The 26,435-nt window shown below is 48.2% G+C and overlaps 1 protein-coding gene across 1 annotated transcript in view; it reads left to right on the forward strand.

Moving 5' to 3' along the window:
* The window catches only part of MYT1L (myelin transcription factor 1 like), a 901,397-nt gene that overhangs the window by 683,679 nt on the left and 191,283 nt on the right, over positions 1–26,435 (forward strand). The window contains 1 exon segment of the mRNA XM_030198923.1: positions 2,553–2,636. Coding sequence (XP_030054783.1) covers positions 2,553–2,636 — 84 coding nt within the window.

Genomic DNA, 26,435 nt, shown 5'->3' on the forward strand with positions numbered 1-26,435 from the left:
AACTTTAAAAACTTTTGTCTTTTTTTTTTAGAGTATGGGTGAAGGATGTCCTTTCCTATGCCTCCTCCATCCCTGCGACAGCAGTTGAGGATGTTTCTGTGAGAAGGACACCCATGCCTTTACTATGCCTCTGACACCCCCTTTATTTATTTAGATTTTGGATCACAAGTAGCAGCAGTGGGATTTGAACTGGCCACCTCTGGATTGCAAGACCAGTGCTGTAACCATTAGGCCACTCCTCCACTCCACTTCCTTGAAATTTGGCTGTCCCTGTTAGGGAGGTATGTGTGTGTCAGCGGCAGCATAACTAAGGCGTGGACGTCCTTCTTTCAAACATTTTGGACGTTCTCAACTGCCCCCCCCCCCCACAGGGACGGCCAAATTTCAAGGGAGTGGAGTAGAGTAGAGGAGTGGCAGAGTGGCCTAGTGGTTAGAGCACTGGTCTTGCAATCCAGAGGTGGCCAATTCAAATCCCACTGCTGCTACTTGTGATCCAAGATCCAAATAAATAAAGGGGGTGGCAAAGGCATGGACATCCTTCTCACAGAAACATCCACATTTTGGACATCCTCAACTGCCATCGCAGGGACAGAGGCATAGCGAAGGACGTCCTTCACCCATACTCTTAAAAAAAAAAACGTCCCTGACGAGCACTTGGACGTTTTCACCTGAACTTGTGTTTTTCTAAGGTTGTAGATGGTTATTATACATGCAGCTTGTCTGCATGTATGAAGCCGTCTTTGCATGCACAGAGCAGCCACGCATAACGCTTGGCTGCTCTGCACTTGCTTCCCCTCCTTAGGAAGGAAATCATGTGCAAATGCGCTAACAGTGAGCAACTCATTTGCATGCGATTTCCTCCATGCATGCCCATTCATTTCCGAATTGCTAAGGGATCGGTAAGGGAAGGGCCTTTTCCGTTCAATTAGTGGGACCAGTTCACTACGAATGCTGGCTCCTCCCACGACCAAATGGGTTGGATTTGGTCGTTTCTGAGATGGGCGTCCTCACTTTCCATTATCGCCGAAAATCAGAAATGACCAAGTCCTGGGGATGACCATCTCTAAGGTTGACCTAAATTTGCTGATTTGGGCGTCCCCGACCGTATTATCGAAAGGAAAGATGGACGCCCATCTTGTTTCAATAATACAAGTTTCCCCACCCCTTCGCGGAGCCATCCTAAGAGGACGGTCCCAGGAAAATTTGGGCGCCCTGCTCAATTATGCCCCTCTATGGGGCTCATTTTCAAAAGAGAAAAATGTCCAAAAAATATCATAAAGGGCCATTTGGATGAATTTCTTCTCAAAACGTCCAAATCAATATTTTCATAACCTGTTTTGCAGACATCTATCTATGCACTTTGTCTGCAGTACATCCAAATTACAAAGGGGCATTTCAAAGACAAGATTAGGGTGGGCTTAGGGCATGTCTAACACTTGGACATTTTATAGCCATAATGGAACAACCAAAATGTCTAGGGTAAAACTTCAACATTTTGGTCTAGCCATATTCTTCTAACAAATAAGACACAAAAAGATGTCCTAAATAACCACTGGAGGGATTCAGGGATGAATCCCCCCTTTACTCCCCCAGTGGTTACTGATCCCCTTCTCACCCCCCCCCCCCTAAAAAAAATGTCAATAAAAATAGTACTCATCAGCCTCTGTGACAGCTTCAGATGTTATTAGAGCAGAATGCAGGTCCCCAGAGCAGTGTAGTGGTGGGTACAGTGCACTGCAGACAGGTGGACCCAGGCCCATACTTCCCCCTACATGTTATACTTGTGATGGAAACTGTGAGCCCTCCAAAACTCACCAGAAACCCATTGTACCCACACATAGGTGCCCCCTTCACCCATAAGGGCTATTGTAGTAGTATATACAGTTGGAGATAGTTGGTTTTGAAAGGCTCAGCACACAAGATAAGGGAACAATGGTAAGATGTGTACCTAGAAGCATTTTATGAAGTCCACAGCAGTGCCCCATTGGATACCCCATAGCTCTCCTGGGATGTCTGGAGGACCAGTCTGCTAAAAATGCTGGCCCCTCCTACATCCCAATGGCTCAATTTTCTACGTTTTTCACTTGTGCATTTTTTTTTCTAAAATGGCTGAAAAGATAAACACACAGAGCACAAAACCTTGTTACAAACAGTATTTAAAAAAAAAAAGATGGACATTTTGCTTTTTTGAAAATGGTTACATTTCATTTTCGGATTTGGGATTGGGACATTCGGTGCAAAACTTCCAAAGTCTGACATAGATGTCATATCGAAAATGCCCCTCCATGCAATTCTGTAAGTCTAGTGCTTTGAAAATATGCCTCTTTGTCTCCTTGCGTATGCAACTCTCATGCATGAAATATAGTTCTTTTTTTATGTAAACTGCCTTGTGCTTTAGCATAGGAAAGGTGATTATCAAAAGCATATAGATATAATATTTCAAAACAAGAACACGTTTTCACAACTGCTCATCTGAATCTCTCCCTTTTACTGAAATGCTACAAATTCTTTCAGGCTGATTTTTTATTACAATGTATTTTTATTTTAAACAGTCTTTCCGGTTGTCCACGAGCAAAGAAAAGTGGTATCAAAATAACACAAAGCAAAGAAGATAAAGAAGATCAAGAACCTATCAGGTAAGCACTAATCCATACAGTGGGATCCTCAGACATTTAGGGCCTCTTTTACAAAGCTGTGCTAGAAATTCCTGTGCGGCAAAGGAGAGGAAATGAGAGGAAGCCCATGGGAATTGAATGATCTTTCTCTCATTTACTAATTGTTAGTGCGGCTTTGTAAAAGAGGCCCTTAGAGTTCATATCTTATAGTGCTATTAAACAAGATGTGATGAGGTCAGTTTTCATATTTTATTATTGAAATAGGTTAACTTCTGTTCCAATAAAAAGAAATTGATGATTGAATACATTAGCTGCAACTAAATGTAAACAAATGCTTTTCATTTCTTAAAATTTTACTGGTATACATTAGGAAAGGCATACATATTTTCTAAGGGAAAATATCTTTAGAAATTACTAAAATGATCCCTACGGGTTCATTTTATAACTGTTATAGCTGTACACAAAAGTAAATAGTATGTGCACAATACAGACATTGAGACTAGACCTCACCCCCTCCCCACACATACTCACACAAACAACACACACACACACATACTTCTGGCTTCATTCTTTAGTTTCAATAAATGCACTTTCTTTTTCTAAAAATGGAAAATTTTATTGTGAAGGTAGCAGCAGTTTCCTTTTCATCAAGCAGATGCAGCCATTACAGATGGGTTGTGTCCATCAACCAGCAGAGGGAGATAGAGACCACACTTTTTTCAGTGCCTCATACCAGCTTGCTCCACTGCCTCTCTTCAGTATTCTCTATCTCCCCTTGCAGAGTGGCTGCAGCTTCTTGAGCTCCATCTAAAATCTGCCTGGAGGTTGCTCCTGTGCTTTTGCCAGTTGTTAGCAGGGGTGTTGGAGGCTATAGCAGCTTCACTTTAAAGGCACATAGGTTCACCCTTTCCCTGCCTTACCCATACCTCTGTGGATGTGGACACATTGCTTAGCTTTCCCTGTCCTTCCCCACCAATAGTGGATGCAGGCACATAGGTTCGCCCTTTCCCTGCCTTTCTCACTCACCTGAGCCTCCGGAGCTGCTTTCCTCACAGCGTTAAAAAAAAAAAAAGGGAACAGAGGTTTTTTCCTTGCCTTTTTCTGTGGGACCGGAGCTGTGATACTCGGTCCAGTGAGGTAAGAGTGTTTTCTGACTCCTCCGGGGTGGGCCCGCGATCGGGGCGATTTTGGCGCAAACCGCCATTTTGAATTTTACCGCCGTTTTCGGCGATGGCTGCGGAGACAGTAAAGCGCTGTTCCAAGTGTGGCAAGCGCAGATCAGCAGCGGGGCTCTGTAAATCGTGCTGTACAGACGTTAGAGCCGGCCCGAGCATGGCGAGCGACGATTCTTCGCGCTCTGAGCTGGCAGCGGGCGCCATTTTGAATTTACCACATGGCGCGACCTCCGCTGAGTCGGAGAGTCCTGAGCCCGGGGGGAGGCCTCAGAGTGAGGCTGATATGGGAGCTACTAGCCCCGGCAGAGATCCGGGTGCCCAGGGTGAGTTTTTCTCCCCTGATTTTGTCTTATTAATGCATAAAGCATACATGCTTAAAAGAGCTCTCCCACAAAGCCCGGCACGGGCCTCTTCTAATGCCCCCCCCCCCCCCCCGGGTGGATTCTAGCCTGGGTATGCCCTCTGAGGCGTTATTCCCTGATAATTGGCAGAATATGAAGCGCAGAAGGGCTCATTCCCCTTCAGAGAGTGCTGCACCTCCTTTTTTCCCCCCCCGGGAGGATTCGGAGGACTCTGGCAGGCCTTCATGGTCTGAGGAGCCAGAGTCTGGTGCAGAAGTGACTCAGGATCTGGACGATCCCTCCGCGGTGAGGATTTTCCACCGTGATGAGCTGCCAGCGCTTATTTCTGATGCCCTGCAGGCTCTCTCTATTGAGGACCCTGCCAGTGGCACAGCCTCCTCTGTGAATCCTAGGATGGCTAGTACCAAAAAGCCTGCTCGAGCCTTTCCTTTGCATGACTCCATCCAAGAGCTTATTTCGGCTAAATGGGCTGACTCCGAGGGACCTTTGAAAGTTTCCAGGGCTATGGGGCAATTATACCCTCTGAGTGAGGAGCATATGGCTCGCTTTGCTATGCCTAAAGTGGATACCCTAGTCACAGCTGTGACAAAGAGAACTACCCTCCCTGTTGAAGGAGGTGTTGCCCTGAAGGATGTTCAAGACCGTAGACTGGAATCAGCACTTCCATATCATCAAGCTGATCAATCCATAGACTGGTGGGTTGTGTCCATCTACCAGCAGGTGGAGATAGAGAGCAAACTTTTGCCTCCCTATATGTGGTCATGTGCTGCCGGAAACTCCTCAGTATGTTCTCTATCTCAGCAGGTGGTGGTCACACACAGCAGCAGCTCTGGCTAGGCCTCCAAGCCTAATCCTTAGGTTTTGTTGAGGCCTGGGGTTGAGGGCTCTTTTGAGCAAGTGCAAACCTGGTGGTGCCAGGTCCCTCCTTTTCTCCCCCCTCCCGCTGGCTCCGTTTAAAAAAAAAAAAAAAAAAAAATTTTAAACGTCTTTAAAGGCGTTTATTTTGACGTTTATTTAAACGTTCATTGCAGCTACTCACTGGGACACCAGTTCGTTACAGCTCGGAGCGGCAAGCAGGTAATTTTACCTTTTTCTAGCGGGCAGGGGGTTCCCCGATTCTTCTCCTCGTGGCATATGGCGTCGGAGGGCGAGGGCGCAAAGGGTCGCTCCCCGGATCGCTGGAGCGCTTCTAGAGGGGATGCGGGGGTTTTACAGCCTGATTCGCCCTTGATGGGTGACAGTTTAGTGACCGATGAATGTCCCGGTCCTTCCTCCGGCGTGGCGGTTTTTCCCGCCATAAACGCCCATCCCCCGCTCCTCGCCTCCGCCATCTTGGCCGGCCACGCGGCTCGGACGGCTTCTTCGGGGGCCGCCCTTGAGGTTGGAGACATTTATGCCATGAACGCCCTTAATTTGGGCGACGGCACAAAACCGGCTAATGTTAAGAGCCGTTCTTCCCGCGCGGCTCCTTCGCGGAGTTTCGCGCCGGACGCCATTTTGGATGCGCAGCATGTCTCTCCCCCGCTATTTCGAGCGCCGGTTGAGAGTGCGTCTAGGGCGGTTGCCCAGGCTGCGGAAGTGCACAGTCTGGGGGGTTTCTCCCCCGAGTTTGTTTTGCTGCTGCATCAGGCCTTCCTCATGCACAACGCTGCCCCTGCTCCCTCGTCTGGTAAAGAGGTTGAGGTTCCCAGAGGTAAACGCCCTCGGGTTGATTCCCAGGCCTTGGAGGAATTTGTCTCCTCCGATGTAGATGAGGGCAGCGTGTCTGAGGTCTCCCAACGGTCCTTTGCGGATTCCTTGGAGGAGACGGATCCCCGCTCGGTTGGAGCGGATGACCCCTCTGCAGCGCGGCTTTTTAGCCCAGAGGATTTGCCCAACCTGTTGTTACAGGCCATGGACACTTTGAAGATTTCCTCTCCGGAGGACGTCTCTCCCTCAGCCCCTGTTGGCTCTGCCATTATGCTGGGGACGAAGCGCCCGCCTAGAACCTTCCACGTGCATGATGCCATGCACACCTTAATTTCGGCTCAATGGGATGCCCCAGAAGCGAGCCTTAAAGTGGCTAGGGCTATGTCCCGCCTCTATCCTTTGGCTGTGAGTGAGCGTGAGGCCTATCTGTAGCCTACCGTGGATTCTTTAATCACTGCGGTGACTAAGAAAACGGCGTTGCCGGTGGAAGGTGGCACGGCCCTAAAGGACGCCCAAGACAGAAGATTGGAGGCGGCCTTAAGGTCGTCCTTTGAGGCGGCTGCTTTAAGTTTGCAGGCCTCAGTTTGCGGCTCCTATGTGGCCAGGGCGTGCCTGACTATGGTGCAGCGGGCTTCCCCCTCGGATCATTCCTTGAGGGCTGATTGGCCGGCCCTGGAATCGGGCTTAGCCTATTTGGCAGACTTGCTGTATGATGTCTTGAGAGCCTCAGCTAAAGGCATGGCTCAGACAGTCTCTGCGCGGCGGTGGCTTTGGCTGAAACATTGGTCTGCTGACCACGCCTCTAAATCCCGCCTGGCTAGATTGCCTTTTAAAGGCAAGCTGCTCTTTGGGGTCGAGCTGGACAAAATCGTGACCGATCTCGGCACGTCTAAGGGCAAGAAGTTACCAGAGGTCAGGGCTCGGGCTAGTGCTCGTCCCGGTACCTCCAGAGGACGGTTTCAGGAAGCCCGTCGGTACCGCCCGGGCAGGTCGGGTTCTTCTGCCCCCTCTTCCTTTAAGAGGAATTTCTCCCCCAAGCAGCATTCCTTTCGCAGAGACCGCCGTCCCGGAGGTGCTCCCTCCGGTCCTCCCCCAGGGTCTCGTACCCAATGACGGGGTCTTGGTCCACGCCCCAGTGCAGATTGGAGGACGGCTGTCCTCGTTTCTGGGCGAGTGGACCACAATAACTTCAGACGCTTGGGTGCTGGAAGTCATCAGAGACGGCTACAAGCTAGAGTTCTGCCGACCCTTAAGAGACGGGTTTGTACTCTCTCCCTGCAAGTCTCCGGTCAAAGCTGTGGCAGTGCAGCAGACTTTGGACAATCTGATCCGCCTGGGTGCGGTCGTTCCGGTGCCAGAAAGTCAGCTTGGCAAGGGGCGTTACTCCATTTACTTTGTGGTACCAAAGAAAGGAGGTTCTGTCCGGCCTATCCTCGACCTCAAAGGGGTCAATCGGGCCTTGAAAGTGCGGCACTTTCGCATGGAGACTCTCCGCTCTGTTATAGCGGCAGTGAAGGCAGGGGAGTACTTGGCATCCTTGGACATCAAGGAAGCATACTTGCATATTCCCATCTGGCCTCCTCATCAACGCTTTCTGCGTTTTGCAGTCCTGGGCCGACACTTCCAGTTCAGAGCCCTCCCTTTCGGGTTGGCTACTGCTCCGCGGACCTTTTCCAAAGTAATGGTGGTCATAGCGGCCTTCCTGCGAAAGGAAGGAGTACAAGTCCATCCTTATCTGGACGACTGGTTGATCCGAGCCCCCTCTTATGCAGAGTGCGGCAAAGCTGTGGACCGGGTAGTTGCTCTTTTGAGCTCCCTGGGATGGATCATCAACTGGGAGAAGAGCCAGCTGCGCCCGACTCAGTCCCTGGAGTATCTGGGAGTTCGATTCGACACCCAAGTGGGCAGAGTGTTCCTGCCAGACAATCGGATTGTCAAACTTCAGGCTCAGGTGGACCAGTTCCTAGTAGCCTCTCCTCTTCGGGCTTGGGACTATGTGCAGCTGTTGGGCTCTATGACGGCCACGATGGAAGTAGTGCCCTGGGCCAGGGCTCATATGAGACCACTTCAACACTCTCTGCTGCAGCGCTGGACTCCGATGTCGGAGGATTATGCTGTGCGCCTTCCCTTGGATCCAGCAGTGCGCAAGGCGCTGAGCTGGTGGATGCAGACAGACAAGTTGTCTGCGGGAATGCCTCTGGTGACCCCAGAGTGGATTGTCGTCACGACGGACGCCTCTTTGTCGGGCTGGGGAGCCCACTGTTTGGGAAGGACAGCGCAGGGGCTCTGGTCTCCTGCAGAGGGAAAGTGGTCTATCAACCTCCTGGAACTCAGAGCCATTCGGTTGGCGCTTTTGGAGTTCATCCCGGTTCTGGTGTTGAAGCCTGTACGGGTCCTGTCGGACAATGCCACGGCTGTGGCCTATGTCAACCGCCAGGGAGGTACCAAGAGCGCCCCTCTAGCCAAGGAGGCTATGAGTCTATGCCAGTGGGCAGAAGCGAACCTGGAACAGCTGTCAGCGGCCCACATTGCCGGAGTCATGAATGTCAAGGCGGACTTTCTCAGTCGCCATACCTTGGAGCCCGGAGAGTGGCAGCTATCTGCTCAGGCGTTCTTGGACATCACGAAGCGCTGGGGCCAGCCGAGCCTAGATCTGATGGCGTCATCGGTCAATTGCCAAGTGCCGCGCTTTTTCAGCAGAGGACGGGACCCTCGATCCCTGGGAGTAGATGCTCTTCTCCAACAGTGGCCGACACAAGAGCTTCTCTATGTGTTCCCGCCCTGGCCCATGTTGGGCAGGGTGCTAGACCGGGTGGCAAAGCATCCCGGCAGGGTAATCCTGGTGGGTCCGGATTGGCCCAGACGTCCCTGGTATGCGGACTTGATCAGGCTCTCAGTCGACGATCCTCTGCGGCTGCCAGTGGAGCAGGGCCTGTTACATCAGGGTCCCGTGGTGATGGAGGATCCCTCCCCCTTTGGTCTTACGGCCTGGCTATTGAGCGGCAGCGTCTGAGGAAGAAGGGCTTCTCAGACAAGGTCATCGCCACTATGCTGAGAGCGAGGAAGCGCTCTACTTCTACTGCTTACGCCAGGGTTTGGCGTATCTTTGCAGCGTGGTGTGAAGCAGGCTCACTTTCTCCTTTCACTGCTCCAATTTCTTCAGTGTTGGCGTTCCTGCAAGAAGGTCTGGACAAAGGCCTGTCGCTCAGTTCCCTTAAAGTCCAGGTAGCGGCTCTGGCTTGCTTCAGGGGCCGCCTGAAGGGTGCTTCCCTGGCTTCGCAGCCAGATGTGGTGCGCTTTCTCAAGGGAGTTAATCACCTGCGCCCTCCTCTGCACTCAGTGGTGCCTGCGTGGAATCTCAACCTGGTGCTAAGAGCATTGCAGAAGCCGCCGTTTGAACCCTTGTCAAGGGCATCTCTGAAAGACCTGACGTTGAAAGCAGTCTTTTTGGTGGCTATCACTTCAGCCAGAAGAGTTTCCGAGCTCCAGGCGCTCTCATGTCGATAGCCTTTTCTGCAGTTCACTGAGGCAGGAGTGACTATTCGCACAGTGCCTTCCTTTCTGCCCAAGATTGTTTCTCGCTTCCATGTGAATCAGCAGCTCTGTCTCCCTTCCTTTCGTAGGGAGGACTACCCAGAGGAGTACTCTGCTCTTAAATATCTGGATGTGAGACGAGTCATCATCAGATACTTGGAAGTGACCAATGATTTCCGGAAATCGGATCATCTGTTTGTCCTGTATGCAGGTCCTCGTAGGGGTCTGCAGGCTGCTAAGCCTACAGTGGCAAGATGGGTCAAGGAAGCCATTGCAGCGGCTTATGTGGCCGCGGGGAAGGTGCCGCCAATCCAGCTGAAGGCTCACTCCACAAGAGCTCAGGCGGCCTCGATGGCAGAGGCCGGTTCCGTCTCCTTGGAAGAGATATGCAAGGCGGCAACTTGGGCTTCGGCCCATACATTCTCCAAGCATTACCGCTTGACTGTGGCTGCTCGGGCGGAGGCCCGGTTTGGAGCTTCAGTGTTGCGGTCAGGGATTTCTATGTCCCGCCCTGGGTGAGTACTGCTTCGGTACATCCCACCAGTCTATGGATTGATCAGCTTGATGATATGGAAGGTAAAATTATGTATAATCATACCTGATAATTTTCTTTCCATTAATCATAGCTGATCAATCCATAGCCCCTCCCAGATATCTGTACTGTTTTTATTCTGGTTGCATTTCAGGTTCAAGTTCAGTCTTCAGTTACTTCAGAAAGACTTCGTGTTCAAGTTTTTTCACTTGGATTCTTCAAGAGTTAAGACGAGTTTGTGTTACAGTGAGCTGCTGCATTCCTCTCCCCTCCGTTTTACGGGGCTGGATTGAGACTTAAATTCTGCCGGCACTCCCTCCCGCTTCGTGCGGCTGTAGGGCAGTTTTGTACCCCTCCCGCTTCGGCGGTGTTAGGGTCAGTCAGCTCCTCCCGCGGTTGCGGTTGCAGGATAAGCCAGATCCCCCCGCATCGGCGGGTGTGGTGTCCCTCCCCCGCTCCGCGGGGATGAGCTGGACGGATTCCCCTCCCCCACTTGTGTGGGGATGAGCTGGGTTAATTCCCCTCCCCCGTTTCGGTGGTGGTGAGCTGGGCAGAGTGTCCCTTCGTGGGTGTAATTCTCTAAGTGCTGAGTCCTGCGGATGGAGCTTTGATATCGACATACTGAGGAGTTTCCGGCAGCACATGACCACATATAGGGAGGCAAAAGTTTGCTCTCTATCTCCACCTGCTGGTAGATGGACACAACCCACCAGTCTATGGATTGATCAGCTATGATTAATGGAAAGAAAATTATCAGGTATGATTATACATAATTTTACCTTAAACGGTCATTTGAAATTGCAGGTCTCACTATTCAGGCGTCTGCATGCAGTTGTTATGCTGCTAGAGCCTGCCTGGCTTGGTTGCAACAGGCAGTGGAACAGCCCGGTGATGGAGCGGAGCCCTTTTCAGATGTGGCTCCGCGGATGGAGTCTGCCTTGTCCTTTCTTGCTGACGCCCTTTATGATATTGTCAGAGCTTCGGCTAAACACATGACAGTAGCAGTGGCGGCTCGCCGTCTGCTTTGGCTACGGCATTGGGCGGCGGACATGGCCTCTAAGCAAAGGTTGGTGAAGTTGCCCTTTCAAGGCCTTCTCCTGTTTGGTGAGGAGTTGGAGAAAATTGTGAAGGGCCTGGGTGAGGCTAAACCCCAGCGCTTGCCCGAAGATAGGCCTCGGCCTTCCTCTAAGGGTGCGGCGGTCCACTCCTCTTACAGACCTCGCTTCCGTGAAGCTCGAAGGTACCGCCTGGGGCGTTCTGCTGGGTTCACTTCTCGTGCCCGTTTTCAGCAGAGGAACTCCTTTCGCTCGGACAAACGTTCCACAGCCACTGGCTCAAGGCCTGGAGTTCAGGGGCGACCCTCTCAATGATGGTGCGCCGTCCCTCTCCTCGAGTCCGGTCATCGGAGGACGTCTTTCCCTCTTTGCCGAGGAGTGGGCCAACATTTCCTCAGATCAGTGGGTCTTGGACCTGATCAGAGACGGTTACAGAATAGAATTCGACGCCCTTGTAAGAGACGTGTTTGTGGAGTCCCGATGCGGTTCTGCCGCCAAACGGGCGGCGGTAGAGGAGACTTTACAAGGTCTGATTCAGATAGGGGCCATATCCCCGGTACCTCCTGCCGAACACGGCTGCGGCCGCTACTCCATCTACTTTGTGGTGCCTCGAAAAGGAGGGTCTTTTCGCCCTATTCTGGACTTAAAAGAATTAAACAAGTCCCTGAGAGTGCAGCACTTTCACATGGAAACCCTGCGCTCCATCATTGCGGCGGTACAGCCAGAGAGTTTCTCACGTCTCTGGACCTGAAAGAAGCTTACTTGCACATTCCAATTTGGCCCCCGCACCAGAAGTTTCTGAGGTTTGCGGTGATGGGAAAGCATTTCCAGTTCCAGGCCTTGCCTTTTGGCCTCGCCACAGCTCCCCACACCTTTTCGAAGGTTATGGTGGTAGTAGCTGCCTTTCTAAGGCGAGAGGGTATTCGGGTTCACCCGTACCTGGACGACTGGCTCATTCGAGCAAACTCTGCTGCAGAGAGTCAGCATGTAACAGCCAGAGTGGTCTCAGTATTTCAATCTCTGGGCTGGGTCGTCAATTTGGCCAAAAGTCACCTGACCCCCTCGCAGTCTCTAGAATATTTGAGGGCCAGGTTCGACACAGCCTCGGGGTATGTGTACCTACCCGAGCAAAGGCGGTGCAAGCTTCAGAATCAGGTCCATCTGCTCCTGAGGAAGCCCCGCTCGCGAGCTTGGGACATTGTCCAGCTGCTTGGATCGATGACGGCCACCATGGAACTGGTGCCGTGGGCGATAGTGCACCTGAGACCTCTACAGTATGCTCTACTCCAAAGATGGTCTCCAGTATCTCAGGATTATCAATGCAGACTCTCTTGGCTCCCTGCGGCCCGACTCAGCATGGAGTGGTGGCTCTCAGACAGCATGCTGTGGCGAGGAATGCCGCTGGTGCTCCCCGATTGGTGCCTAGTGATGACAGATGCCAGTCTGAAAGGCTGGGGCGCACATTGCAAGGGGAAGCATGCCCAGGGTCTATGGACACCCGAGGAGTCGGAGTGGTCCATCAACCGCCTAGAGTTGAAAGCGGTGTTTCAGGCACTTCTGGCCTTTCAAGTGACCCTGGAAGGATTGGCTGTCAGAGTGATGTCGGACAACACGACAGCAGTGGCCTACATAAATCGACAAGGCGGCACTCAGTGCAGAGCTCTAGCCGCGCAGGCCGAACAAATTTGCCACTGGGCCGAGCTGCATCTACAGTTTCTGTCGGCAGCTCTCATTGCAGGTCAGAGCAACGTGCAAGCCGATTATCTAAGCAGGCATCAGATCGATCCAGCGGAGTGGGAACTTGCAGACGAAGTGTTCCTGCAGATATGTGCCAAGTGGGGCAAGCCTGTGATGGATCTAATGGCGACAAGCTCCAATGCCAAAGTCCCGTGCTTCTTCAGCAGATGGAGAGATCCTCGCGCGGCGGGGTTGGATGCCATAGCTCAACCCTGGCCTCCGGGCCTACTGTATGTATTCCCTCTGTGGCCCTTGATAGGGCGAGTGCTCCTGCGGATTCGGCTGCATCCAGGAGAAGTGGTTCTCGTCGCCCCGGATTGGCCCAGGAGGCCTTGGTATGCTGACCTCCGACAGATGCTCGTAGAGGATCCCCTTCAGTTACCTCTGGTTCCCAACCTGTTGTCACAGGGTCCGGTGACCATGGAGGATGCCGGCCGATTTGGTCTTATGGCCTGGCGATTGAAAGGACGCAATTGAGAGGCAGAGGCTATTCCAATAAAGTAATTACCACTCTCCTGCAAGCCTGCAAGCGTTCCACTTCCGTGGCTTATGCCCAGATTTGGCGCCAGTTTGAAGTCTGGTGTGCTTCCAGAGAGATCACACCCCTGCGGGCTCCTGTCTCGCCGATTCTGGACTTTTTGCAGGATGGTGTACAAAAAGGCTTGGCCTATAATTCCCTGCGGGTGCAAGTGGCAGCATTGGCCTCCCTGCGTGGCAAGGTTGAAGGCGTGTCTTTAGCTGCTCATCTGGATGTGGCACGGTTTCTTAGAGGGGTGCTTCGGCTCCGTCCTCCCGTGCGTGCACCTTGTCCAGCTTGGAACCTGGGGCTAGTGCTGAAGGCCCTTCAGGGTGCTCCCTTTGAACCGCTTCAGCATGCTTCAGAGAAAGATTTGACACTGAAGGCCGTCTTGTTAGTGGCCATTACTTCGGCGAGACGGGTGTCAGAGCTCCAGGCGCTGTCCTGTAGAGACCCTTTTCTGCAGTTTTCAGAGTCCGGGGTCATGGTTCGGACCGTGCCTTCCTTCTTGCCTAAGGTGGTTTCAGCGTTTCACCTAAACCAACCTATTTTCTTGCCCTCCTTTGTCGAGGAGGAGTTTCCAGAATCTTTTGAGCAATTGCACCTGTTGGACGTGCGCAGCACTCTGCTGCAGTATCTGCAAGTTACTAACTCTTTCAGGACCTCTGGTCATCTGTTTGTTTTGCTATCAGGTCCTCACAGAGGGTCTCCAGCGTCTAAAGCCACTATTGCCCGCTGGCTTAAAGAATCTATCTTTTCAGCTTATTTGCTTGCCGGCCAGCCTCCGCCTGATGCCTTTAAGGCGCATTCTACTAGACGAATTTCCTCTTCTTGGGCTGAAACTGGAGCACTCTCTCTTCAAGAGATTTGTAGTGCAGCAACATGGGCTTCTAAGCTCTCTTTTGCCCGACATTACAGGCTGGATGTGGCTGCCAGGAGGGACGCACATTTTGGAGCGCAAGTGCTGGCGCGTGGTGTGGCTTGTTCTCACCCTATCTAGGGATTGCTTTGATACATCCCAACTGTAATGGCTGCATCTGCTTGATGACAAGGAAGGGAAAATTAGGTTCTTACCGTAATAATTTTCTTTCCTTTAGTCATACTAGATGCAGCCATGATCCCTCCCTGTCTGATGCTATCTGCTGTAAATCTATTTCAGGTTCTGTTCGTGTTTCCTGGAGATTCCGTCCTTGGGAGAAAATCGGAAAACAGTCTTCAGGATTCTTGTTCAATTAAAGGAGGATGACTTAATTCCCTCCAGTTTCATGTTTTGGAGGATGAGTTTATTCCCTCTGGGAGGATGAGTTTATTCCCTCCAGTTTTGTCTCAGTGGAGGATGAGTTTATGCCCTCCAGGAGGATTTTTCATTCCCTCCATTCTGAGTTAATGCCCTTTGTTGTAGGGCCATCGTTCGCTGTGAGGAAAGCTTATGTTATTCCCATTGCGGTTTGCCATACTGCTTTGGAAGCTTCAAATACTGAAGAGAGGCAGTGGAGCAAGCTGGTATGAGGCACTGAAAAAAGTGTGCTCTCTATCTCCCTCTGCTGGTTGATGGACACAACCCATCTGTAATGGCTGCATTTGCTATGACTAAAGGAAAGAAAATTATCACGGTAAGAACCTAATTTTCCCATTACAAATACATTAGCTTTATTAATAAGTACAACAGAACTCAAAACTGCAATAAAAAGTGAATTGCTGCCATCCTAACATCATAACTAACTATGGATGGTAACTTTTGAGACACATCACCTTGGGACTAAGGGCCATTAGTACTTTCAAAATCACAATCTAACATTCAGCATCTAGTTGTCAAAATCTGTATGGGATTTCGTAGTTTACTGTGGTAAGCTCACCTGGTCCCCTACAGATTGCCCCTCTCATCCCCCAACCATCCAAGTCAGAACTGAGTTATTTGGCAGCTTCAAAATCCAAATTACATTAGTTATTAAGCTTGGCCAGAGGCATAGCTAGGTTTTGACGTCTGGGGGAGCAGACTTTGTAAAATAGGCGCCAGACATGGGCATAGTTTGACTGTTTCATTTCGGGGGGCAAAGGGTGTGGCTTGGCACATTTGCATATACATTTGCATATGTACATCTCATACATATTCGTTAAGGCCATTTAAAAAAAACACACACAAGCACCAGACTAAAATGCTGAATATGAAGCCAGCATATCAAAAACAATAGGGCCAGACACTTTATGAAATAACACAAAACCTTACAAAAAGACACTCAAAATCTATACAAAAAACGTAACACACAAGAGCCCTAACTCATCTATGAAAATACCCTGGACCCTAGAGCACCAATATACCTACTACTGGAAAATGGAACAAGCTGGACTGTTACACATTCCTACACAAAACACTACATGCTAGCAGAATCAGTCACCTCAGTCACATATGCAGAACACAAACAGACCCTCATGTGATAAAAAATAGGGAACCACAAAAAACATGCCCACAAAAACTGAAATATAGATCTCTTCAAGAAAGCCAGACTCTGTAAGCAGTGCAAATACTGGTAAAAGAGAAACAGAAATGTATTTTCTCCTGTACTCTGCAAAATACAACAATACGAAAAAATGTACATTTCACAAAGCAGGCACATCTTAGTCCTTAAAAAGCATTAAATAAAAAGAATGTTTTGTTTTCTAGCTTTGTTGTCTGAGCATTCTATTTTTCTAGTTGGGCTGGTCCCAGTCTCTTTTCCACTTTTCATGTGTCAGTCTTCTTCTAAATTCTTTTCCAGGTTGGCTTTTCCATTTCTTTGCTCTTCTCTTGTCTTCTTCCTGTCCTTCTCTGCATCTGTCTGGCACTGATCTTTCATTTTATGTTTCCCCCCCCCCCCCCCACTTTTCTCTCACTCTTTAGTCCTTAGTATTCATCTACCTACTAGCTTTGACCATCTCCCTCTCATTCCCTTTCCAGCACTCCCATTCCCCCCTCTATCTCTCCCTTACCCAGTCTCCTAAGTTCTTCTCCCAATTGGAGTACTGTGTACAGTTTTGGAGGCTGTATCTTGCTAAAGATGTAAAAAGACTTTAAGTGGTGCAAAGAAAAGCTACAAAAATGGTATGGGATTTGTGTTGCAAATCATTCGAGGAGAGACCTGCCGACCTGAACATGTATATCTTGGAGGAAAGGAGAAACAGGAGTGACATGATACAGACGTTCAAATATTTGAAAGGTATTAATCCCCAAACAAACCCTTTCCAGAGATGGCAAGGAGGCAGAACTAGAGCATATGAAAGGGGGCAGACTCAGGAGTAATGTCAGAAAGTATTGGTGGTAGATACGTGGAATGCCTTCCTGTGGGTGGAGATGAAAACAGTAATGGAATTCAAACATGGGTGGGATAAACACAAAGGAATCCTGTTTAAAAGGAATGGATCCATGGAATCTTAGCGGAGGTTGGGTGACAACGCCAGTAATTTGGAAGCTAAACCAGTGCTGGGCAGACTTCTACAGTCTATGCCCTGATTGTAACTGAATAGATATGGATGGGCTGGAGTGTAAATTTTAAGGGGCTTCAACATTAGCTGCAGAACTTTTAGTTCAAGAATATTGCTGGGCAGACTTCTACGGTCTGTGCCTTGAGCATGGCAAGGACAAATCAAACTATCACTTACCATGTTGAATGAGTTTATCTTGTTGGGCAGACTGAATGGACCATTCAGGTCTTTATCTGTCGTCATTTACTATGTTGCCTTTATCCACATGTTTATTCATGCCTTCAAAGAAATTAATCAAATTGGTAAGGTAAGACTTCCACTGGCTAAACCCATGCTGACTCTGTCCCTTTAAGTCCAAAGAGAAACAAGAAAAGTATCCTCTACGAAAGTATGAAGGAAACACCTGAAGTGGAGGATAACATAAGACCTTCTAACAGGTAGTTTAATCAAAAGCTTTCTTTATTAGGCACCAGAAGAGACCTGACACAGGGCTGTGTTTCGGCGGGAAAACCTGCCAGCCTCAGGGGTCAGATACAATACTTCTTAAAAACTCTAGAGTGTTATACACAGTGCCTTGATTGAACTGCTCTGAAGATGAGCAGGAGTAAAAAATAAGCAAAACCACAGTTAGAGTCAAACAGACACGGTGGCACCAAAAATGTCACTGCAACAGTTCTATTAAACCATGGTTGTCTATCAGGCTCATTTTCGAAAGAGATGGACGTCCAAAAAGCAACATAAATCAGCACTTAGACGTCCATCTCACAGAGACGTCCAAATCAGTATAATCGAAACCCGATTTTGTATGTCTTTCTCTTAAATCCATCACAAGGATGTCCAAATCTCAAGGGTGTATCGGAGGCGTGGTCGAGGCGGGACTTGGGCGTTCCTAAGACTTGGACATCTTGGAGCCATAATAGAAAAAAGCAAAGATGTCCAGGACTAAAACTTGGAAGTTCTCACCCAGACCTGCTTTTATTACGAATAAGGCACTAAAAGGTGCCCTACATGACCAGATGACCACTGGAGGGAATTGGGGATGACTTCCCGTTACTCCCCCAGTGGTCACTAATGCCCTCCCACCCTCAAAAAACATCATTAAAAATATTATTTGCCAGCCTCAGATGTCATATTCAGGTCCATGACAGCGCATACAGGTCCCTGGAGTAGTTTAGTAGTAGGTGCAGTGCACTTCAGACAAGTGGACCCAGGCCCCCCCACCTGTTACATTTGTGGAGGAAACAGCGAGCCCTCCAAAACCCACCAGAAACCCTCTGTACCCACATATAGGTACCCCCCTTCTCCCATAAGGGCTATGGTAGTGGTGTACAGTTGGGTGTACTGGGTTTGGGTTTTTTTTAGGGGGCTCAACAGACAAAGTAAGTGAGCTGTGTACCTGGTAGCAGTTTATGAAGTCCACTGCAATGCCCCCTAGGGTGCCTGATTGCTGTCCTGGCATGTCAGGGGGACCAGTGTACTAAAAATGCTGGCTCCTCCCACGTCTAAATGGCTTGAATTTGGATGTTTTAGACTTGGACCTCTTTGGTTTCGAAAATGGCTGAAAATCAAAGACGTCCAAATCCAAGGATGTCCAAGGTATTTTCGAACACAAAGATGGAAGTCCATCTTTATTCGAAAATGACATTTTCCCCGCCTCTGAATTTGGACGTTCTACAAAGACGTCCAAATTCCAACTTAGATTTTTCTTTCGAAAATGCCCCTCTATGTGTTCTTTAATTTTATTTTTTTTATAATAGTTTCCTCTATTTTACCTGGCACTGAGGTCAGGCTTACCGGTCTGTAATTTCCTGGATCACCCCTGGAACCCTTTTTAAAAATTGGTGTTTCATTGGTCACCCTGTAATCTTCAGGTACTACAGATGATTTTTTTTTTTTTTTCTAGTTTTATTTATTTACAAGTTAACACACTTGATGTGAAAAATGATACTAATACAAAAAAATATATCATAGGATATTTCCAACACCTTATCAGTTAAATGTCTTATTAGATCATATAAGTCCACAAAATGGGAGTCCATGATCGAATCCTGGAGAAATAAAAGGAAAACTCATAATAAACTTAAATCGAGAGGTATACGTTTACAAGCTTGAAATTACTTAATCTTATGCGGCCTTTTTAGTTGTTAAAAATGAGGTCAGTTGCGAAGGATCAAAATATACATATTTTACCGATTGATAGGTAACCAAACACTTACAAGGATACTTTAAATAAAAAGTTGCTCCAATCTGTATTGTTTCCTGTTTCAGTTGTAAAAATTTCTGTCTACGCCTTTGCGTCTCTCGTGCCAAGTCTGGAAATACTCGAACCAAAATATCTTTAAACAATTTATCTCTTACTTGAAAATTTTTTTTAAGTATCCAGATCTTATCTGTATGTAACACAAACGTTACTAACAAAGTAGATGGTGTCACTTGCTCTGAATCGGATGTTTCTAGCATAGCCGAAACATCTAATGGCTGATTGTTTCCTTGCGTTTGTAAATTCCTTCCAGGTTTTTTGGGAATGTAAAAGATCTGTGTCACTGGAGGAATAAGATCTTCAGTTATATTCAAAATCTCTTTACAGTAAGATTTTAACATTTCCCTTGGAGAAATCAGCGAATGAAAAGGAAAATTTATAAAACGTAAATTGTTGCCTCTAGAGGCGTTCTCAAGAAACTCTGATTTCCTCCTCAAGCTCATCAAATCTTTAATCACCGTCATTTGCACAGTTTGTATCTGTTGAATTTCCTTCTCAGCTTTATTCACCAGTGATGACAATGTCTTAATTTCAGAGTCCATTTCTTTCACTTTCCCATCAATAACCACTATTTTTTCTTTCATCTGATTTATTTGGGGGCATAAAGCCTTACCAAGTTCCGCTATTAACATCCATAAACTATCCAATGTTACTTCCACAGGTTTTTTTTTTTTTTTTTTGAAACGTTGTTAATAAAGTATCCATTGGCTCACCAACTCGTAACATTTTCTCCGTCGCTGCTGCTCCTCTATCCTCCTCTATTGATCTTAAAACAGGGTGTGCAGTTGAAGCTGGGGTTAAAATACTCCCGCTTTCTTCCGATATTTGTAGAATTGCCTCCCGTCCTGAAGATCCCGCTAACACTTCGGTATTCGGGTCAACTGGAGCCGATATCGGAGAACTGCTAAACACCGGTTGAGGAGGTGGCTCACGTCCGTCGGGGCTTAGAGTGGTATCCGGCCCAATGCTCCGCTCGCTAACTCCACTCGCGGCTTGAGCTTGCAGGCCGCTCACTGACGGCGTCGCCAGGCTTGCGCCTCTCTGCATGGGTAATCAATCCCGAAGGGACAGAGGTTCTTTGCTGCTGGGAGGCAGCAGTGGCAGCTCGTCCTCTCCTTTTCGACATATTAGAAACAAAAAGAAAAGAGTCTCAAGGCAAAGACAGAGGAAAGCTCAAACGCGTCCTCCTCGATCGGCGGCCATCTTAGACTCTACAGATGATTTTAAAGACAGGTTACAGATCACTAACAGGAAATCTGCAATTTCATGCTTGAGTTCTTTCAGTACCTTGGAGTGTATACCATCTGGTCCAGGTGATTTATCACTCTTTAACTTGTTTATTTGGCTCAGTCAGTCTTCCAGGGTCACTGAGATTTCTTTCAGTTCCTCCACATCATCACCTTTGAAAACCATTTCTGGTACAGGTAAATATTTTACATCTTCTTCCGTAAAGATCAAAGCAAAAATTTCATTCAGTTTTTACACTATGGCCTTGTCCTCCAAGAGTGCTCCTTTATGATCTAACTTTTCATTGGCTTTCCTCACAGGCTTTTTGTTTCTGTTGTAGCTGAAAAAAAGTGTTACTATGAGTTTTTGTCTCTGCAGCGAGTTTTTATTCATATTCTCTTTTAGCCTTCTTTATCAATACCTTGCATCTAGCTTGACAGTGCATATGTTGTTTCTTATATTCTTCATTTGGATCCTTCTTCCATTCTTTGAAGAATGTTCCTTTGGCTCTAAATGTTTCTTTCACCTTACCGTTTAACAAAAAGTGGAATACATCTGGTCTGGGCTTCCATGATGGTCTTTTTAAACAACATCCATGCCTGATAAGTCTTAACCTTTGCAGCCGATCCTTTTAACTTCTTTTTAACCATTTTCTTCATTTTATTGTAATTGCCCTTTTGAAAATTAAATGCTGCTACAGTAGATTTCCTTAATGACTTCACTCCAGATATCAGCTCAAATTTTATCATGTTATGATCACTGTTTCTCAGTGGATCCAACACCATTACCTCTCGTACTATGCCCTGCATTCCACTAAGGACTAGATCTAAAATAGCTCCCCCTCTTGACAGTTCTTAGAACAGTTGCTCCAAGAAGCAATCATTTATTATATCTAGGAATTTTACCCCCCTAGCGCTCCCTGATGTAACATTTATCCAGTCTCTGTAAACATTTTTTTCACATGTCTGCTCGTTCTGTCCTGGAGGATGGTACTACAGCCCTACCAGTATAGTGATTCCTGGTTGTAGAGGGGCAGGGTGACAGAAGGATGCAACAGTAGGTGTGGCAAGAAACTTGGGCAGGACAGAAAGGGTATGAATCAGGACAGGTGTCGGATTTTTCTCTGTCAAAAAGTTGGCAACTCTACTCACTGCAAGTCCCTGACAAGCACTGAATAAAAGAAGGAAAGCAGAACTGATATGCATCAGGCCACAGTCTCCTTTTTTGTCACTCTGTATGGAATGTAAAATTTTGCACTTAGCACCAAAAAGGCAGAGGAGAAGGATCTGGCTCGATGCACAGGTATTCGTTCCTTCTGCTTCTGATCCTTATTGGGCCAGAGCTGGGAGGTGGGATCGAGGGAATGAGAGCTATATGCTACGTTGGTGGAGGGTGGATCTGGGTGTCTGTGTGCCACAGAGGAGACAGCACTAAGTTCTGCAGTGGGGGAGGGGGCATGAGAGCTGGCTATGCTGCAGGGAATGGGGTAAGAACTGAGTTTCTGTACTGCTGTGGGGGGGGGGGGGGGGACACAAATTGGTGTCAATGTGCTGGGGTGCAGGAGCTGATGTCATGTCTCCTACCTCAACGCAAGCGGCATCCTCGGACTGCACAGGGTCCCGTCGACACGTACACTTGGCTGGCACAGCCCTGAGCCATGTGTGTGTAGTTCTTCTCTGGCTGCAGGCTCCTTGATTGCTTTATTTCCATGCATGTGGCTGTGCTCTCTCTCTCTCTCTCTCTCTCTCTCTCTCTCTCTCTCTCTCTCTATCTCTCTCTCTCTCTCTCTCTCTCTCTCTCTCTATCTCTCTCTCTCTCTCTCTCTCTCTCTCTCTCTCTCTCTGCCTGGCTTCCAGGCTCCTTGATTGCTTTGCTTCCACCCACCTGGGTCTGCTCTTCCTCTGCCTGGCTTCCCTTGCTTCTCTCCTATTGGTCTTCTGGTTCCTCCTTCCCCTGCTCTTGTCCTATGGCTGTGCCCCTTCTCCCTGCTGATGTCAGACGCCAGCACTTTATCAGCTAAGCTCTCCCTAGACTCCTTGCTTCGGCTTCTACTTTGGTAGGTGTTACTTGCTCAGTAGTGGGCTTCTCCTCTACTTTGTTCCTCGTTGTTGACTTAGCCTGTACCTGGATTACTCTTGTGTGCTTTCTGCCTGCCTACTGACTCTGCCTGTACCTGGATTACTCTTGTGTCTGCTGCCTGCCTACTGACTTTGCCTGTACCTGGATTACTCTCGTGTCTGCTGCCTGCCTACTGACTTTGCCTGTACCTGGATTACTCTCTGTCTCTGCTGCCTGCCTACTGACTCTGCCTGTGCCTGGATTACTCTCTTGACCTGCTGCCTGCCTAGTGACTCTGCCAGTACCTGAATCACTCTCTCCTGCTGCCTGTCTGGCCATCATGTTCATCACCTCGCTTCCTGTTCCATCTCGTAAGCCCTGCAGGTCACCCGCACCTAGGGGCTTAACCTCTGGGGAACAGCGGTCAGCGCAGGTGAAACCCGGGGTTGTCCAGCTGCCAAGCAGAACCTGGTCTGAGTACTAGGCTCGGCAGCACTCTACTTGGTACAAGAACTCACAGGTCTGACAGTTGAGGAGATATGTGCAGGTGGGGAAGATAAAAAGCTGGCGAGTAGTATTGAGAATTCAGTTTTGTATGTGTGTTTGGGGGGGGGGGGGGGTCATTATACAGCTACCAGCTATCAGCAGGGGAACCTGTATGCCACAGTAGGGCATATAGGGTGGTGATTGTCAGATGTGTTTGTGTTGGGGAGGCAGAGAGAAGTGTGTGTGTGTGTGTGTATGCATGCTGGAGGATGTAAAGAGAGAGAGAGAGAGAGATGTGTGTTCACGTGTGCTGGGGGAGGTAGAGAGAGCTATGGAGGTGTGTGCTGGGGAGGCAGAGAGAAAGAAGAAAAACATGGGGGTATATACCCTGGAGAGGCAATCCACATTGGAGCCACCTTGATCAGGAGGATACTTGGAGCTAGAGAAACCACAGAAGCAGCACTTTATGGAGCATTATTCTAGAGGTGATTCTCCAGCAGCCCTTTGGTAGGATAAATTTACATTTTTAAGAATCTGGGTATTTTTTGGGGGGTGAGAGAAATGGGAATTGAGAGAAGCTACTGTTTTGGAGGGTAGAAGTAAGATTCAGAGGCTACTGCTGTGGTTGGGGATGTGAGCCAAGGCTGCTGCTGTGGTGACTGGGTAGGTGATAAAGAGTGGCTGGTTTGCTGGGAGTGGATAGGATTATCAGTGGAGAGGGTCAGGTGGGCAATGGAGAGAGGCTAACGCTGCAGCGTTTGGGAATAGGTGGGTGGGTGCACTGTCTCATCTACTCTTAGTAGCTGAAGCTTTGGGTTCTCTCCCACTGCCCCACTAACCACAGCCTAAAGCCACTTCCCATTGCCATATGGTAGGCTGTAGTTGGGTGGGTGAAGAGGAGATCAGTTGCCTCCTATCTGCTCCTTCCCTGTGTTAAATAACTTGCTGTACATCATCTTGGGTCCATTATGAATTTGCAATTTATAAATGTGTATAAATGAATAAAAATTCCAGTCATTACAAATCTGGTGCCTAGATTTTTGGGCTGGGTCCTAAATCCTAAGAAACTTGTTGAGCTCTGTTCTGGATAGCTTGTTTATGACTTCAACTACCACCATGTTATTGGGGCCTAGAGAGTTCACGCTACCATGATAAGAAACAGTTCTAAGAATGTGATGTCTCTAGTTATACCCATGTCATGCCAACTAACCAGCCATCATTCTGAAAACCAATATGACTGAAATAGATACCAAAACACAGTCCACCAAAGGCATCTGTGAACAACTGCAGTTCTTCTTTGCTCATTGGTGGACCCTGCCAAAAAGAACACCCATTAAAAGAACTCAGAAATATGTCCAAAACCTGAAGGTCTTCCTTTAAAATTTTGTAATTCTAATGGAATGATGACTTTTTTAAATTCCTACAATGGCCAATGCCAGGTGGTGAGAAAAAAAACACAGCTCATAGGGACACTCTTGCAGCAAAGGCCAGTAGCTGAAAGTCTTGATCTCTCCCCTCAGTTTGAACAACTTATCCTGTGGCAACCTTGAAACCTGATGTGTAGCATCAATCTTGATACCCAGTAAGGTTAAGGAGGACACTGGACCTACTATATTTTTCCACGGCCTATGGAATGCCAAAGCATCTAGCAAGTCTTAGGAATGTGTCCAGAATCCCTGCACAATCCTTTCTCCCCCTACTGATTAAAAACAAAAAAATCATCTCAGTAGTGAATGATGCATGGGTAGTCTAATACCTGCAGCAACACCCAATGAATAAAGGTACTGAATTGCTTGAAATACCTACAAGAAATAGAGCACACACCATAGATAAGTATTTGTTTGAACTAGAATGCATCAGCCTAGCAGTCAAATAGAATCTGGGTGAAATGGTAAAAGCCTGAAGGCAGACTCAGTATCCACTTTTTCTAACTGTGACTACATGTTCTGTTGTTTTATTAACTGAACTGCATGATCAATAGATATATACTGGACAGAGCAAAGCTGGGGGTCAATGCAGTCATTTACTGATGCTCCCATGGGGTATAACAATTGTGTATTAAACAGAATTTTCTGGATTCTTTCTTACAATGCCCACGGGTAGAAACTAACAGATTCAGGATCGGAATTGTCGCAAATAGGCCAGCAATCCTACCCAGAATTAGAAAACCTGTGGGAAAACCCGTTTGTATGCTTTTGGCTTGATCCCGTTCTGAGTGTTTTGCCAGCCATGGCAACATAGCCCGTAAATTAATTGATGGTAGGAGATGGTAGGGGTGTTATGACTTTATGTTTGGCTCTGGTCAATCTGCACTGAGTAGCTGGGTGAGGGTGGAGGCTCTGCAGTGGGAATAGGTATGATAAAACCCACATGGGTTCCATGTACATTAAGTATTATTGAACTGTATGTATATACTTTTGCTAGCTGGGAAGTTACCTTTTGAACTTGTGGCTGAAAATAAGGATGGGAACCTGTCTGGGCTGAATAGCATCTCATCTAACCATAAATCCATTATTCTATGATGCCAAGCAATGGAAGGGTCTTCTGCCATGCTCTTCCTAAATTTTATGTCATAACTGAGCCAGGCCCACCCCCTATAATGCTCCGGTCCCCCCGACGATCCGACCCCCTCCATGCCCAGGGAGGGCTGGAGATCGGGTGGGTCTCCAGCCCCCTTCCCCCGAACTCCCATAAATCGTGGTGGCCGCCTCCGGCCAAATGCTATCCCACCCTCCCTCCCACAGCGACGGGGGGGGGGGGGCTGGAGGTTCAGTGGGTCTCCAGCCCCCCAAACCCCCAGAAATCGTTGTGGCCGCCACCCTGTTATCCATCGACAGAGGGGGGTGGGGGCTGGAGGTCCGGTGGACCTCCAGCCCACCCCAACTCCCCCTCCCCCAGCGTTCTGAATCCCTGGTGGTCCGTGGTCACCCACCCTCCCTGCAGGCCCCCCCGGCTGGCCCCCCTACCTTTTGTTGGAGGAGGGACGCAGCCTGCCTGCCTCCCTCCTCTTCCTGTTGACGCCGCTGCAAAATGGCGGCGCCCAGCCCTGCCCTGCCCATTGCATCCTGGGATGCGCTGGGCGGGGCTACAGACCATGTAAGGGAGCCCTATAATGCTTATGAGCTCTTGTGATTGTGTCAAGGTATCTTATTAAATAAAGGCTCATCTCGAGCTCTTTTTCCACAGCCACACTTATAAAAATATGAAATATGGAAACCCAGCTGCTAATGGATTTAAATGTCTTAAGCTTCCATTCCTTATTATGACATTTGTGTTCCTTATCCTATTCGTCTCCAGTAGCATCACCCTGAACCCTGATTAGTATGGAAAACATGTTAATGAACTCCATCTAGATTTTCTTATTTATTTATTTACTACATTTATATCCTGCAACAATAGTCACATACATAGTCTTAAACAGTAGTCATATACATAGTCTTACACAATAGTAACATACATGTTCTTATGCAACAGTCATCTACTTAGTTTTAGCTGGGTTGCAGTCGCAAACGTATGCAGATGAAATTTGATCAGAAGAATGGATGTAATTGAAAAGAGGCAACAGAAATAAAGACAATGAAGATAGTCACACAGATGAGTACTCATGTTGCTGAAAAGGCTTGTACAAACAGTTGCGTTTTTAGAAACTGCTTGAAGTGTTGTGAATCTCTGCATGATCTCAGGTATCTTGGTACAGCATTCCACAAAGATGGGGCAGCGATGGAGAAG

The sequence above is a fragment of the Microcaecilia unicolor genome, chromosome 3, assembly GCF_901765095.1.
Source record: "Microcaecilia unicolor chromosome 3, aMicUni1.1, whole genome shotgun sequence".
In the NCBI taxonomy this organism is placed as follows: Eukaryota; Metazoa; Chordata; class Amphibia; order Gymnophiona; family Siphonopidae; genus Microcaecilia; species Microcaecilia unicolor.